At 39.8% G+C, this 17,852-nt stretch overlaps 1 protein-coding gene across 6 annotated transcripts in view; it reads left to right on the forward strand.

Moving 5' to 3' along the window:
- The window catches only part of synrg (synergin, gamma), a 122,930-nt gene that overhangs the window by 60,277 nt on the left and 44,801 nt on the right, over positions 1-17,852 (forward strand). For all 6 annotated transcript variants that reach the window (XM_073053351.1, XM_073053352.1, XM_073053355.1 and 3 more), the window contains one exon: positions 1,030-1,998. In XM_073053351.1, the coding sequence (XP_072909452.1) occupies positions 1,030-1,998 (969 nt within the window). The remainder of the gene's footprint in view (positions 1-1,029; positions 1,999-17,852) is intronic.

Consider the following 17,852-nt stretch of genomic DNA (forward strand, 5'->3'; position numbering starts at 1 on the left):
CTGTATTTTGTGCAGAAAGACTGCGTCATTTACATAAACAAGGTCATCCGAGGTTCTTCTGTCCTCATCCTCACTCTATTTCAGTCACTACAGCTGTGTTTTTAAATCAGTGGTCAACAACTTCTAGTCATTCAACCTCTCCTTTTTAACACTCTCATTCTTTGCGTATTAAGGCCATGATGGTCTTGTCCCTCACAATACCTGTAATTTCCTTCAAAATATCCACACTCCAATGCTTCTTACTTCACCCATATCCTCTCCTGTATTTGTCCTACCATTTGTAGCTGTGGCTTTAGCTGCCCTAAACTCCAGAATTCCCTTCATAAATCTTTCAACTTGACTATTTTTATTTTTATGATACAATGGCAAATTGTGTACAGTGCAAAACTCCTTGAAACATCACACCTGAAAACTACTATATAAACACAAGTTATTATTGTCATTGTGAGCAAAGTCAGAGACAAAGTGAAATTTTATTGACCGGGCTTAGATGGTTGTTCTGGAATAGTTAAGAATGCAATTTTTTCAATCCCCTCCAAAAGGCTGTTTAAAAGGGTACTTATGACATCTCCAGGTCATAAAATGAAGCAAAAAACTAAGCAAATTTAAATAAGAGTCTTTCTTGAAATGACCATCTTTTGCTGATTAGGTAATGTGCCTTCATTTTGTGTGTGGTCTGAATAGAAAGTAGCAAAATGCCGTATGTGCCATGGGAACATCCGGACTCTTGCCCATCATAGCTGGGTTAAAACTCTCACTTTCTTTTTTCCAGATTTTCAAAATGGCCCTAATTTGGGCCATTTGGGTATTTAAATTTGGTTCGGTGATCAACCCTCTTCCCTACAATGAGAAATTAAATGGTGGTATGTTCTAAGTAGGATTTTACTTGGCACTGCATGCGTGGTATGGGTTGGTGCTTTGGTCTTAGTTACCTTGGAAGTGCTTGTGCTTGAGTGCTGTGAAAAGTGAAACGTAGAATTCCATTCTTAACTGCTGGTATTTTGTCACTGAAAAGCTTTATGTTTGCAGGGGAGGGCTTTGCAGAATTCAAGTCACCGGGAAATGACGATGGATTCACAGACTTCAAAACTGCAGACAGTATTTCACCAGTAGACTCTACAGAGAAAACAAAGACGTTCACAACGGCCTTTCCTTCCGTGCCATTTCTTCAGCAGCTGCAGCCTGTTACACAACCTAAAGAAACTTTGAGTTTCACGGACCTTTTTAACTCTGTCAGTTCTTCTGGAGAAAGCAAATCTGTATCATTTCCATCAGTTTCTGTGACATCATCCATTACATCATCTGTGTGTGTTGCACCATCATTGCCATCGTCACATTCATCCAGTACTTTTTCCTCATCTGGTAGCAGGACTGTTGGCGGAATTGATGAATTTGGAGACTTCAGTCTTTTTGGCATTTCTTCCAGTACTACTACAGGTGGGGAATGGGGTCAGGATGAATTTGCAGATTTTATTGCTTTTGGCTCTACTGGATCCTCTGAACAAAAGTCAAATGATAAGTACAATGTTTTGAGGCAGGAGAAGAATGATGGATTCACGGCATCTTTTGATGCCTCACTTGGCATAGCAGAGCACCCTCCAGCCTCCACTGTAGACAAATATGATGTTTTTAAACAGTTACCTGAGGAAGGGTCTGTTTTGGACTTTGAGGAGCAAAAAGACAGCACCTCGCTTTCACAAGGGAAGAATGACGATGACTTTCCAGCAACCAAGTTGCCCCTTTCATTTGGCACCTCCGATAAGGCTTTCATGGATAAACTTTCTGCTTTTAAACAAGCAAAAGAGGACTCTGCTTCTGTGAAATCTTTGGACCTTCCTTCTATTGGTGGAAGCAGTATTGGTAAAGAGGACTCAGAAGATGCCTTATCTGCTCAGTTTGACATGAAGTCAGCTGAGGTTGGTGGTGACCTGAAGCATGTATTGTCAGACAGCTCGCTGGATTTGCCACCTGTTATTGGTCAGCCACCTCCTGTTACAGGTGAGGAAATGGTTCGATTGATCTGGTAAATGCATCAAAATCAATCGCGTACTGCAGTTACCTTTCTGTAATGCCGCACCATTGAATTACCATTTACATATCTAGCTATCTATACTGTATAATCATCACTGTTGGGAATTGTACTGAGTGCCACTGTTTGCAGTGGTTTTTAACAGAGTGGAAAAATCCAACCGATGCCCTTGATTTAGAAATATCACTGGGTAATTGTTTTGATGTACCTATCTTTACACTATTGCCATCAATATATTGTTGTGCCAACATTGTTACTGTATTATATTTTTCCATCCAGCGTGTAACCGTGTTCAGTCAGTATGTGGAATGGCACTAATGTTGTTCTGCGCCTATATTTTTGGTCATTCATTATAATCCCAGAGAGAGTGACAGTTAGCTTGGATGGCAATTGTTAGTCAGTTATTTTACTTCCAATTTTGAGAAATTTAAGTTTCCATTTCAATTTTAGCACCATATTCAATAGCAACTGCTTGTACAAAAATAAGAATAAGGTGCCTTAAGGTGGTGCCTAGTTTTAGCTGCAATTTTCTTACAAGGTTGCAATTCCTTGTGAAGGGGCACCATTATTTGAAGATAAGCAATGTTGTTTTCACTTATGAAATGCCAGTTGAAACTGACTTCAAAAATTTAGCTTGGGCAAAACATCCTAGACTTCATTTAAGATGTTAATGGTTGTACAAAGCCTGAATTTGCCATCCCAAGATTAAGTCAGCATTAGATAACTATCTATAGTTTCTTTAACTGATAGTAATTATATGAGCAAAAACGACTCCTCAAAAACAATAATGAAAGTGATTTGGAAAGGGATTCCAGGTCAATTGACTAGTTTAATAAATGTCCAAAAGAAGGTTGTTTTAAAAAAATGAAATATAACAATTTTCTTAGTCCAAATATCAGCTCTTCATTTATTCATGGATGGGCTAAATCTACCAAAAATTAATTATAGTCCATTTAACATCTCTCCATACAATACTGGCATACCAGACTATGTTTAACCTGTGTCTATAATGGTAGTACCTATTAGGAGGTGGTGTGCATCTGTAGCAATTGTGTATGATATTTTAAAAACATCAGACAGAAATTAGGCTGAACAGATTAATAATTTTTGAAACTATTAGTCATAGCTTAGAAAATGACCTGCAAATCCATTATAGTTGTATGGAAGCAATGTCTGTAAAGTGCCCTCTGATGCCTGTGGAAAGCACAATTGTTTTCTTTCAGAGTGTAAAATGAAGAGATTTTATTGTAGAACGATACTGACAAAATACTAAATTAGTAGTATTAGGAGTTCTTCAACTTTTTTCAATTTACAAGCACAGTTGTTAAAAATGTTTGTTAAAGATGGTGAAATGCACTGCAGCAAAATTCAAAGTATGTGCACCATATACAACCATGAGATTCATCTTCTTGCAGGCAGTCACAAAACTAAGAAACCAAATAGAATTCATGAAAAACCCCACATCACAAACTGTCAAACATTCAAAAGCACTCCTCCCAGAGGGAAGTTACAGGCTGCAGCTTGCAGTGACTGTAGTCCCAACAAAGTATATTTGGTAGAATCGTAAGTTTTGTTAGCTGCCTGCAAAACATTGCCATGTCTTGCCAGCACCATCTTGCAGGAATAATTGTATGTGGACCTCTCACAATTATTGGAATTGTTAATGCTTACTTTAGAGTATTATTTATTTTAAAGTATTTTTCATAAATCTGAGCTGTAATCAAGTCGAGTTTTCAGGCCCTAGGCTGTTGTCACTGCATCTGGTAAAAGTGAATGCAGATTATTCATTACCACAAGAGAATCTGCAGATGCTGAAAATCCAGAGTTACATATACAAAATGCTGGAGGAACTCAGCAGGTAAGCAGCATCTATGGAGAGGAATAAACAGTCGACTGTTCATTCCACTTCATAGATGCTACCTGACCTGCTGAGTTCCTCCAGCATTTTGTATGGTATATATTCATTTCATTATAACGTTTAACTTTAGAGCCACAAAAAGCTGTTTGGATACTTACAAATGGGTATTTATTCATCTGGTGTTGTGGGACCATGTTATATACAAATCAGCTACAAAGCTACATTTTCTACCCTTCAAAAATAGTTAATTGGCTTTGAACAACCTGAGAGCATGAAGATGTTGATAGTTCAGATGCATGCTCTTCTTTTAAATGGTATCATTTTTTTTTAAAAGAAAATCCTTTTTTAAAAGAATATATTGATGTGGAGATGGACTGAAGATGAAATTTCCAGCACTCTAGTTATTGTTAGATTGGTGCTTGGATTTGTGCAAATGTGGCTCAGCGTTGTAGTTTCTGCCTCTTGCATTGGACAGTTGATCTCCAGTTGAACAGTGGCTCCAAAGACAAGTTTTAAGAGGTGGAGCCACTTTATTCTTAGATTTGTCTTTGAATACCGAAATAAAAGCCAGCTTGTGGTAGGGTGATTTATCTTGTACACTTTGATGACATCTCCAAAAGTGCCTCGATGTCATAACTTATCTGTATTGTAAAAGTGTTAACCCATAATAATAATTCAGTTGTGGTAGATTGATTTTATTTTAAGATGTCTTAAGCAGTGTTGAACAAGCCCTTTTAAGTGTTACCCATTTCCTTGCATGGACTGGTCTATATGGTATCAATATTTGGTTTTATTACAGGAATCTTAACTGTTATTGAAAAGCTGAAAACAAATGTTTTTATGTAGTGACCAAAGAAGTCTGAGGCCAAGACCTCGTAGCTACTACTAAAATAGAGAGCCTCTACTTTCTGATGAATAGAACTACTTACTCAGTTATTTTTTTAAAAACTTTTACAAAATGAAATGGAAGGCATTTCTTTTGAAAGTCAGTCAAGTGGCATTTGAAAATTAATTCTGCTGAAAGAATATGAAAACCAGTTCAGTAGTTCCTCGCAGTATGTTAAGCAGTATGTAATAATATCTATGCTGTTCAGTATGGTACAGTTTAAATTCATACCCTTTTGTTGGATGTAATACATCAGAATAAGCTTTTCTTTGTGTTACTTTCTGTGCTTTGCACTAGCTGCACTGTTATGCTTATATAATACTCTGCACTTGGAGAATGATTAATGGGGTTTGTACATAAACATTTTTCTCATTCACTGTGTTTAGTCCAGCTGGTGCGAGACTTTGCTTTAAAAACAAAAGCTGTTAGAAATACTCACAGGCTAAACACCTATGAGTTCACCTCAGGTCAGTAAACTTCCATCAGGATTAAGGAGCAGTTCCTAGATGAATGCATTTTGTTGCAGAGGAGAGGGAGGGTTGAAAAGAACAAAAAATGATGGTGGAGAGGAGATGGAGAGAGACTGAACATGATAAGCTAACACTGACAGAAAGGAGATGGTGGAAGTTTATTAATGACATTTGATCTCTCTGGAGGAAATAGATATAGAATGACATGAAAGAGGCCATTGGAGGAAGGGAAATGAAAGAATGCTGTAACTGTGAAATATTGCGGTTGCTGGAAATCTAAAATAAAGTAGAATCTTGGAATAACCCAGCAGGGCAGGGAGCATCTGTGAAGATGGAGACACTAAATTAATGTTATACATTGGTGATCTTTTTTCAGAATTGCCTAATTCAGACAGAAATTGAAAACACCGGTTATCTAAATTGTTGAAGTCAATGTTGAGTCATGAGGGGGGCCTTTATGCATCTATCAGTGAATGAGTTGCTGTTCCTCCAGTTTAGATTGGGCCAATACTGTTGTGTAAGAAGCTAAAGGCAGAAGGGCAAGAGTTGAAGTGAGACGCGGAGTTAAAGTGACAGGCATGGAAGGTCTGCTTCAACATTGCAAACTAATCATAGGTGTTCTGCCAAAATGTCACCCAATAAATAAGTGGTTTACCAGTAATAGGTTTGACCATATTCTGAGCACTGAGAGCACTACACTAAATTAATTGCTGCCTCATTTGGTATTTGGGTCACCGGACACTGGGAACGGAAAGGCCAGGCCTTACTTCTCTTGTAGTTTTGTGGAAATTCGTCCTGAGAACCATCTGTGTATTTTCTTCCACTTCCAATATGATCTGCACCAGTCATATCTTCCTTTCGCTCCCACTTCAGCTTTTTTAAAGAACCATTCTCTTAACATTAACAATTCCCTGGTTCATCCTTCCATCTCCATCAACACCCACTCAGCCAAAGAATTTCCGTATTCTAATATAGTACTTTGTATTTGATGCTCACAATTTGAGATATTCTGCAACCAAGTTAAGATCGGCTGACTTTTTCAGAGCACATCTGTTCAGTCTGCAATGATTAACTTAAGTTTTTTTACTCTAAAGCGTTTTACTTTAATTCTCCATTCTACTCCAATGTTGACCAAAATTCAAAGTAAGCCTGAGAAGCAGCATTTCATCTTCAGTCTAGGCACATTACAGCTCTCGAAACTCAATATTGAACTCAACTGTTTTAGGTAACCAGCCATTTTGCATCAGAAATGGTAGTTATAGCTCAATGTATTGGGAATTTCCAAAATTCTTATTTTCCAGATTTACAACAACCTTAGTGCTTTGCATCTCAATGTCAGGATTGTGTTTTCCTTCTCTCCTCTTACACTCAGTCAACTATTTACATCACTTCCAGACACATAGCAGTGATTAACAAGCCTTTACCACCCTATCACAGATGTTTCCTTTGTACTCATCACATTTCTGAAATTTAAAATTTCTTTGATTTCTAGCTTTTCCTGCTTCTGATGTAAGGTCATCAACCTGAAATATTAACTCTGTTTCTCTCTGTGTAGATGCTGCTTGATTTGTCAAAAATTTTCAAATTTTCCTGATTTCTACTATTTATAGTCTTTCCTTTTGGTTATAGTTTGCTTACTCATTTGTTTATCATTGTTATGCCATGCGTTTCATTTGCAGGAAGCTTTTAAGCTTTTGTTAACCATGGAGTTTTTCCACCCCCAATAACTTAAGAAATGGAAGCAAGAGTAGAGATAATATTTCTGAGCATCCTCCAGCATTCAGCATGTTATGGCTGACCTTGTGCTTTGTCCATTTTCTTTCCTGATCCTTACATCCTGCTGTTTCAATTTGTGTCTATTGATTTATTTTGAATATACTCACGCAATATCCACAGCCTTATGAAGTAGAAAGCTACAAAAAAAAATGACAGCCCTTTGCATGAAGCAATTTCTCCTCGTTTAGTTCTCTCTGCATCCCCTCACCACCTCCCTGTCTCCCGCTCTCTCTGTCTCCTTTCATCTTTCCATCGGTACATTTGTATCTCCAATTGAATGACATATAGGAATCTACAAACTGCGTGTGTAATCTCTGCAGTCGATAGGTGTCAACAAAAGACCTCCAGCTGTACAGTTTATTATAATTGAGAAGCCTGGATTATGGAGCAGCTGAAGGTCATCACTGTTAGAAAAGAGCAGGTGAGCAGAATAAATAATTCGAAAGGTGGTCAGGAAATGCCAGAATTTAAAAATCAAAGAGTGAAACCATCGTGAATCTCTGCAGATTTATCCTTTTAACCAACTCAAGAATGCCTCAGAAAGATTTAATGACATTAGATGATATTGTACACATTTGGTTGAAACTGCTTTTTCTGTTCCATACCATTTCAACCCCAGTTAAAAAATGACATGCAATGAACAAGAAGTCAGTTGGAGAGGAGAAGAAATTAGAACTGTTTAATGCCAGTTAATTCCACTAGTTTACTCGTTAGAATCATTAATTCAGGCAGTTAAAAGGAATTTTGAGCTATTGTAATTTTTCAGAGTCATTATAAATTTATTTATGATTCATTATAAATGCTAATCTTCATCTCCATTTGTAGTATAGAACATGACAAACAAGGAAAGACCAACTGGTCCATTTAATCTATTACATATAATTGGGATACTAAGTTTATCAATGCATTGGCTGCCAGGAGTCATGCACCAGGCAGAGGAGTAAAACGCACTAAAGTGCTGGAGAAACTCAGCAGGTCAGGCAGCATCTATGGAAATGAATAGACAGTCAACGGTTCGGGCTGAGACCTTTCTTCAGGACTGAGAAGGAAGGGGGAAGATGCCAGAATAAAAAGGTTGGAGAGGGAGGGGGGAGGAGGCTAGCTGGAAGGTGATGGGTGAAGCCAGGTGGGTGGGAATGATTGAGGGCTGGAGAGGAGAGTGGCTGTAGGAGATAGAGAAAGCGGAGGGGACCCAGGGGGAAGTAATAGGCAAGTGAGAATAGGTAAAAGGTCAGAATGGGGATTACATTAAATAGGATCCCTCAAAGAGATGTTCACTTCCTTCAGCCAGAAGCAGGTTTTTTATATTAGACTGTTTAGTGGATGTGATCTAGAACCTTGTTTGCATTGGTTTGAACACCACCATATTCGGCATGAACCTTTAAGAAGAAGAAAATAAAGCAATCTTGTCTTTTGATTGATTCAACCACCTCAAGTTCAGTTGCTTGTTCATTTGTATGCTGTGGGATATTGCCCTCTGGGACAGAATTTCTCCACCATCTGTATTTTCCCTGAGAGAATGAGGTACAATTAGTTAACTTCCAAGGTCACTTTAAAATGTAACGTGGTTAGCTATTGGAATATCACAAGCAGACAAGTCTAAGCAAGGGCAACAAGCTTCCTAAGCTAGGAAAGAAATATTGCTTCAGGTTACGTACTTGTTATTGTGGTTATTTTAAGAGTTATCTGAAAATTAGTCATCTCTTTGGCCTTAACGAATATCCCTTTCTGCAGACTTTCACACTTCATTAAGATTTCTGAACAAAAAACTAAACTTCTTTACAGCTGTAAAGCTCTTGATAAGTGTAGTTTTTATTTTCAGTTTGCAAAAGTATTCTAAGAATTGACACAAATTAATTAGACATTACTTTCTGCTCTTTAATTTACAGTTGATCTGTGAGGATATGGTCTCTAAATACATCATGTTGCTGCTCTTCATGTTCCTACTACTAGTTTTATTGTTTTGCTATAGCACATTCCATAAGATGTTATATAATGTGAGGTGGCACGATAGTGTAGGCAGGGTGACACAGTAGTGTAGTAATTAACACAACAGTTTACAGCAGCTTTGATTCCCACTGCTGTCTGTAAAAGTTTGTACATTCTCCCTGTGATGGTGGATTTCCTCCAGCTACTCCAGATTCTTCTCATATTCCGAAGCCGTGCAATTAGTTAGAGGGCTGTAGTCATGCTATGTTGATGCTGGAAGCATGGTGATATTTGCAGATCTGTGGGATGCCCAGAACAATTCTCGCTGATTTGATGTGACGAAAGTGACATGTTTCATTGTATGTTTTGATGTACTTGTGACAAGTGAGGTCTATTTATTTATTTATTTATTTATTTATCTGTTTGTTTGTTTGTTTGTTTGTTTATTTATTGATCTGTCTAGTTATCTGTCTAGTTATCTGTCTATCAGTATATTTATTTATTTGCATGTTTCTTTATTAAATTTATTTATTTTTTCATTTTATATTTTCTTCAAGTTCTGGGGATTTTGCGACTGCTATCAAGGTTGTATTAGTGAACCATTATAAAAACCCTCAAAAAAAAAGTGGTGTGAGTCCTATTATCCTCTTGAAGTACTACTGCCTGTAGTGAAGTTCACGAAACAAAATTCACTGTCATACATTTTAATCACGGCGCACTGTCCTTCAAAGGGGTAAATTGGTTGAATATCTCACATATACCAAGGTACCTTGAAAAAAAGTGCATTTGAGATAGTACAAGGTAAAACAAAAGCCTAGTGCAGAATAAATTTGTAGAGCAAGTGCAGTGCAGGTAGACGCTGCGTGTGAAGACTATGAGGTCATGAGCCCATCTTATTATTCTGGGGACCATTCAGTTGTCTTATAACAGCTTTAATATTTCAATATAATCAGAACTTCATTCTGATTTTCCTGAGAATCACGTGCATACCAATTTTATAACTGATGAAGATGTTACAGTTGTTCTATTTCTGTTGGGCCTTTCCACTGCTTGAACCAAAGCACAAACCTGTTAGGCTGTATTATTCCTCTTCCTCTTCAGATTGGAGTATTTTTTCTATTTGGGTGGATTTGTGGTGCACAGATTTTTTGTTTCACTTTATCTTCAGTATTCTGAGCCACGGGGTGATGCAGCATGGAAATAGGTCCTTCAGCCACTGAGCAACAGCGAACATCAAGAACCTATTTACACCAATCTTATGCTAATCCCATGTTATTCTCCCCACCATTCCCATTAACCCATCTAAGGCTGCACAGTGGTAACACTGCTGGCTCACAGCTCAATCCTGACCTCCAGTGCTGTCTGCCTGGAGTTTGCACACTCTGCCTGTGACTACATGGTTTTCCTCTTGGTTCTCCAGTCTCCCTCCACGTTTCAAAAACGTGTAGGTTAGTAGGTTATTTGGCCTCTGAAATTTCCCCATGTCTGTAGGTGAGTGGTCAGACTTATGGGGTGGGAAGTTTATGGGCATGTTTGAGGTTGAAAGGAAGAACTGAGGTGTACTAAAAGCAGAGATTGAGTAAGATGGGCCTGTTCTCACACAGGTTTAAAAAGGAAGCCAGGTGATTTCTTGAACATAAAAGGTTGACAGGTTATATGGTGAAAGGAGGCTTCCCCTGACTGACATCTTCTGTCTAAGATACAGAGTTTCAAGATGTAGCTGCTTGTAGGTAAATCAGTATCACTGCAGTATGATTCAGGAAGATAGCTCACAACCACCATCTCGAAGCATCTGATTGGTCAGGCTTGCAAGACAAGTTCAAGTTTATTGTCCGTAAGACCAAAAGATATAGGAACAGAATTAGGCTATTTGGCCCATTGAGTCTGCTCCACTATTTCATCGTGGTTCCATTTTCCCTCTCAGCCCCATCTCCTGCTTTCTCCCTGTATGCCTTCGTGCCCTGACTAATCAAAAATGTATCAACCTCTGCCTTAATTACACCCAATGATTGATTATCATCTGACTATATGGGGCTGAGAGGAAAAATAGACCAGCCATGATGAAATGGCAGAGCAGACTCGATGGGCCAAATGGCCTTATTCTGCTGCTATATTTTATGGTGTTATATATACAACCAAACAAAAGAACGTTTCCCTGGACCACAGTACACCCACACAACATATATTAAAAAATAAACAAAAATAGTACACTATAAATGAGTTAATAAAATATAATTCAAAATGCATGTAGTAAAGCACAGAACAGGTAAACAGCTCACTGTCCTAGTGATGAGTCCTTGGTGGTAGCAGGATATTCATTAGTTTCATAGCCAGAGGGATGAAGTTGTTATCCAGTCTGACAGTCCTAGTCCTGGTACGTCTGTACCTCCTTCCTGATGGTAGTGGGCCAAAAGAGATTGTGGGATAGGTGGTAGAGATTCTCAACAATGCTTTGGGCCCTGCAATTCACCTGCATTGCTCCCAGTCATTGTCACAAATAGAGGTGAGGGAGACCTGGTGATCCTCTCGGCAGTTTTTACTGTCCCCTGTCGGATCTTGTGGTCCGATGCCTTGCAGCTTTCATACCTTGCAATGACGCAGCCAGACAGGATACTCTCAATGGGGCTCCCGTAGAAAGTTATTAGAATGGGGGCAGGGTGCCTTGCACGCCTCAATTGGCTCAGAAAGCTATGCCTTCTTGACTAGTGAGGATGTGTTGTGGGTCCATTATGTGCACACTAAGGAACTTTACCCTCCTCACCCTTTCCATGGCAGAGCCATTGACGTGCAATGGAGAGTGGTTTACCTGCGCCTTTCTGAAGTCCACAATAATTTCTTTTGTCTTGTCCACATTGAGACTCAGGTTGTTGTTCTGGCAGCATTTGACAAGCCTCTCTACCCCCTTTGTCTATGCCAATGCATCATTATTGATGAGGCCAACCGCTGTAGTATCATCAGCAAAATTAATGGTACTCTTTGAGCTAAATCTGGCAGTACAGTCATGAGTCAGCAGTGTGAACAGCAGAGGGATGAGCACACCAGTTCTCTGCATGATGGAGCTTGAGATGTTGCTGCCAACTCCGACTGACTGTGGTCTTCCCATGAAGAAGTCTAAGATCTAGTTACATAGAGGAGTGTTGAGTCTCAACGAGGGCAGTTCACCTACCAGCCTCTGAGGGATGATAATGTTAAACACCGAGTTAAAGTCAATGAACAGTATCCTGATGTACGAAGCATTGTTTTCCAGGTGGGACAGGGTGGAGTGGAGGGCCGAAGTAATGGCATCATCAATGGACAGGGTTGAGCAGTAGACGAACTGGAAAGGGTCCAATGTAGCTGGAAGGTGGGATTTTATACGATCCATTACCCTCTGCTCAAAGCACTTCATGATTGTGAAAATCAGTGTCACTGGGCCAGTTACTCATTAGTAACTGGGCCAGTAATCATTTAGGCCAGTTACTGTTACCCTCTTGGACACAGGAATAATGGTGGCTACCTTGAAACCTGCAGGGATAGTGGACTGTTTTAGAAAGCTATTAAAGATGTTCATTAAGACCTCTGTTAGCTGGACTGCACAGTCCCTCAGCACCTGACCAGATATGTTGTCCAGCCCTGCAGCTTTGTGTGAGTTTATCCTGGCGAGGTCCTCCTCACCTTGGTTGCCAGTACCTGTTCCTCATCATTCAGTTGGTCAAGTCATGCATAGAAGGCATTCTCCCTATCAGCTGGGGAGGTGTCACTGTCGTCGATGTGCGGGGTGGACTTGTAATCAGTTAAGGATTGTATACTTGCCAAATGTTCCTGATGTTACAGAGCCTGTGAATTTTCTGTCTGTATTCATGCTTTGCCTTCCTGATGGCTTGGGAGAGAGCGGCTCTTGCTGACCTTAGAGTTGTCCTATCCCCCAATCTGAAGGCATCGTCCTGATCCCTAAGTAGTGTACAAACCTCTGCAATCAGCCATGGTTCCTAGCTTACTCCGGCAATGCGGTGTTTAATCATGGTAATATCCTCAATGCACTTTCCTACGTAGCCAGTCACTGATTCTGCATATTCATCAATATTGACGTGATGATCATAGGCAGCCGTCTCCCTGAATATGTTCCAGTCAGTGCTTTCAAAGCAGTTCTGCAGGGCTGAGGTGGCACCATCTGGCCAGGCCCTGATCTCCCTGTAAACGGGTTTGATTTGTTTAACCAGTGGCCTGTATGCAGGGATTAACAAAATGGATGTATGGTCTGAGTATCCAAGGTGGGGGGGGGGGGGGGGGGCAGTCTTATAGACTCCACAAACGTTAGTATAAGCGAGGCCAAATATATTCTGTCCTCTGGTTAAGAAGTTGACATGCTGATAGAAATTTGCCAGGATTGTTTTTAAGTAGGGATGATTGAAGTCACCAGCAACATCAGAATGAAGGGGAAGGGGAAGTAAACAGAAATAATCACAATGGCAGTGAACTCCCTTGGTAAGTAAGGGCCTGCAACTCATTATTAAAAACTCTACCTATAGTGAGCAGTAGGCCATTACTACCGAGGCATTCACACACCAGTTCTTATTGATGCAGACGCATCTACCTCCTCCACGTGCCTTGCTGGAGGTCGCAGCATTTCTCTCTACCCAAAAGGAGATTAGGCCTTCTAGCTGGATGACAGAGTCTGGAATGGTGTCTTGAAGCCATGTTCCTGTAATGCCGAGTGTGCAATAGTCCCTCTTCTTTCATTAGTTCAGGCACTGGTACTCCAGCTTACTTTCCAGAGATCTGATGTTAACAAGTAGAATCAGTGGAGCGTTGGCCTGCAGGAATCCGCATTAAGTCTCGCTTTAATACCAGCGTGTTTACTGCGTTTCTGTGTTTGAGCATACAGCTTCTGATGGTCTGTCCCCCGAGTAGCTGTAGTAGGCTGTGGTGAGGGGTGAGAGCCTGCTCCCCACATTAGCCTGTAACAGTGCAGCAACTACGTTATTCTGCTCACTAGATTTCCAGACATTTGTGTTCTCAATGTTCAGTAGTGTTTTCCAGTCATAGAAAAGATGAACTGGACAAAAAATTTCACCGTTGGTTGGAGCCGGAGTGGCCACTGAGTTCACGAGTGCAGCCATCTTCTGATGTCATACACTATAAATAAGTCAAAGAATTTGCATTTAGGAAAGAACAGAATGGAAAACTATGATGAAGTGATAAGGGTATCCATAAATAAGACAGTTGTTGCTCAGATTAATAGATGGTGGTGAAGCAGCTGCTGTGGTAGACTTAATTTTGAAAGATGTGAACGATACAAGGATATGCAATCGGTAAAGGCACTGCTGTTTGTCACGTGTGCCAGTAAAATATTAGCAGGTGTCTACATGTTCAGGACTGCCAAATTTGAGGTTTCCATGTAAACAAGACACTGAGATGCTGAGCCCGTGCTTCATTTTACTTTAGACCATTGTGTATTAGAAGGTTGTAATCTAATCTGCTTGCCTTGTTCTCAGTTTGTTAATGGTTGAATCTCCTATATCACAGCTAACATATTGAATCCAATCCAGTCGAGTTGATGCAGAAACAGCAATGCTGTTACATCATAGCATGGCATGTACAAATGTCAGAATATTAGAATAGAGGATTTTATGCAATTTGATAGGCAGCAAGGTTGATATCAAAAAGATACTTAAGTATCTGAAAATATTAAAGCTTCTGTAATTGATAGCAAGAGAGCTGTAGTGCATATTTAAGCAGCTAGCAGTGCTGCCTTATTATTATCAGTATTTAATTTTGCTGTTTTGTGTTCTGTCTCTAATTACTTTTGTTAATCAGCAGTTGAGGACCAACAGCTTGCTGTGGTCATGTTTTTGCTGAAAATCTTAGTTATTATTCATTATGCAAAACAATTGGGAGAGATTATATACATGAATGGCCTTATTTTATATATCTTTCCTGACTGAAAATGAAGAATAGTGGTCTTAATTTTACAGTAGCTTTAATCTACCTTGTGGAATAATAAGTGGTGAGGAGAAGGCAGTAAGTCAACAAAGGGATACAGTGAACAGCTTTTGTTTTGAATGCCATCCAGACAGGTCGTCATACATAATTATAATGAGGGAGGAGAAAGAAAACAGTGCAGAATATGGTGTTGCATTTACAGAGAAATGCAGTGCTGTTTAACAAATAAACTGTAAGGGTGATAATGAGGTAGACTGACAGATCAAAACTGAGTGGTGGTCTTATTGAAGGGTGATACTTAGGGGCTTGATGATGTTTTCCTGTAGTCTTTTTTTTAGTATAGGAGATGCTAAACAGTGATCATTTATCATTAAAACATTAATTAACAGTGGGAAAGAAGCTCTCCTCGAGTCTGCTGGTTCATGTGCTCTGGCTTTTGTATCTCACCCAATGAGGGAAGGCAGAGGAGAGAATGACTGAGATGAGAGAGGTCCTTGACTTTCAAAATCCAAAGCAAATGTATTATCAAAGTACATATAGGCCATGATATAGAACCCTGAGATTCATTTTCTTGTGGGCAATCAGAGTAAATGTAAGAAACCCAACAGAGCCAATAAAAGACCACACCTAACAGGACAACCAAGCTGCAAAAAAAAGAAGCTGTGCAAACACAAAAAGAAAGAAAAATATAATAATAAATAAGCAATAAATATCGAGAACATGCGATGAAGAGTCCTTGAAAGTGTGTCCATATAAGTTGTGGAACAGTTCAGTGATGGGGTGAATGAACTTATCCCCTCTGGTTCAAGAATTTAATGGTTGAGGGTTAGTTGTTCCTGAACATGGTGGTGTGGGTTCTGAGGTTCCTGTGCCTTATTCCTGATGACAGCAGCAAGAAGAGAACATAAACTGGATGATGGAGGGGGTCCTTGATGATAGATGCTGCTTTCCTGCAACAGTACTCTGTGTAGACGAGCTTAAGTGTTTTAGATGGCATGCCGAATCTTCGCAAACTTGGAAGAAGTTAGAGATGCTGCTGTGCTTTCTTCCTAATGGCACTTGTGTGCTGGGCTCAGGACAGATCCTCTGAAATAATAACATTACAAAGTTTAAAGTTGCTTACTGATCCCCAGATCTGTACGTCTGATCCCCAGATGAGGACAGGGCTCTTGGATTTTCGGTTTCCTCCTCCTGAAGTCAATAATTATCTCCTTGTTCTTGCTGACATTGAGTGAGAGTTGATGATGTGGCACCACTCAGGCAGAGTTCCTATATGCTGATTTGTCGCCACCATTGATTCTCTGTTAATGCCATGACCTATGTTAGTTGCTTTCCCAGGGCAACAGGTTAAACGAGTGAGCAAATGGAGATAAATGGAGAAATGGAAAGTTATTCCCTTAGGTAGGAAGAAGAAAAAAACAAAGAGATCTGGCTATACTTGTACAGGAAACATTTGCACATGAAATGTTCAAATTTATTGCAAGGGGAATAGAAGCAAAGATGTCTTGCTTCAATTGTACATTGCCATGGTGAGGCCACATCTCCTCCACTGCATGCAGTTTTGGTCTGATTTAACTGTTTATAAGTGGGTGCATGGACTGCCCTGCCAAGTATGATGATAGAGGCAGATACATTAGGGGCTCAAGAGATTCTTAAGAACATGGGTGAAAGAAATATGAAGGGATATGTTTAAGGGAAGGGTTAGATTGATCTTAGAGTAGGTTAAAAGGTCGACACAACTTAGTGGGCTGAAGGGCCTGTACTGTGCTGTAATGTTCTATGTTATGTTAAAAGATGTCCTCGCCCTCAAGGCAATGCAAAGGAGATTGGCCAACTGTCTACCAGGAGGGAGAGTTTGAGGAAGAATTCAGTTAATTAAACATATTGTATATTTTGTAGAGTGGTGATCTTATTGAACGATAATACTGAGGGTTTATGACAGGACTTATGCTTTGATTATGTTTTACCATAGTCTGAATCTGGAACAAGAGACCATACTTTTTGGATAAATGATTACCTATTTAAGATTAAAACGAGGAGGAATTTCTTTGCGATTCATGAATCTTTGGTATTCTTTACCCCAGAGAGTTTTGAACACTGAAGCAATGCATGTACTCAAGGCTGAGATGGATCTTCTGCCTCCAGTAGGGAAATGGAAAGCGATGGGGGTGGTGGTGGGTCAGACAGAATAGTGGGGCTGAGGCCAACAACCACATCAGTCATGTGATTGAGGAACGAGCTGCGAACGGAAGTGGTAGATGTGCATTCGATTGAAACAGTTAAGAGAACCCTGGATAAGTTCATAGATGGGAGGGGTATAGAGAGCTATGGTCCACGTGTGGGTTGATGGAACTAGGCAAAATAACAGTTCACATGGATTAGGTGGGTCAAAGGGCCTGGTTCTGTGCTAGAATGTTCTATGACTCTATGATTTTATTGACTGGCCAAGCAGGTTCAAAGGCCTTTTTGCAGTCATTTATTATATTAAGTGGTAATTCACAGTTAATGGGCAGTTAATCTTTCCCTTGATTTCCCCTTACAATGGAAACCTGTCTCTCTTGTCCATCCATCACTCTCTGTTATTAGTCTTTACCAATGTAATTATTATTTTAAGTTATCTTTCCCTGTTAATGATCAACATGTTGTGTAAATTGTCCCATTTAAGTTCCTGACTCTTTTCACAAAGCCAAGTAACTGGATTTATATTAATATGTGCCCTTTTGATATTGCTTCCAATCATCTAGTCTCCACTGATGAAAATCAACTTCCATATGGGCCATTGGACTACCTTGGTAGTGTTTGAATCTTAACGTAGATCATTTAGGGCTGAACTGTCATGGACAAAGCCCTGGCTAGCCCACAGGTAGTAAAATATCACTGTGTTGTAGTACTTTTGAAAGTGCAGTGGCTGGAGGGCTGGGCCAGGAAGCTACATTGAGCAGGGAAATTTACAGGGTTGTAAATTTTGATCCAAACCTCGTT

The sequence above is a fragment of the Hemitrygon akajei genome, chromosome 8 (assembly GCF_048418815.1).
Source record: "Hemitrygon akajei chromosome 8, sHemAka1.3, whole genome shotgun sequence".
NCBI classification, from domain to species: Eukaryota; Metazoa; Chordata; class Chondrichthyes; order Myliobatiformes; family Dasyatidae; genus Hemitrygon; species Hemitrygon akajei.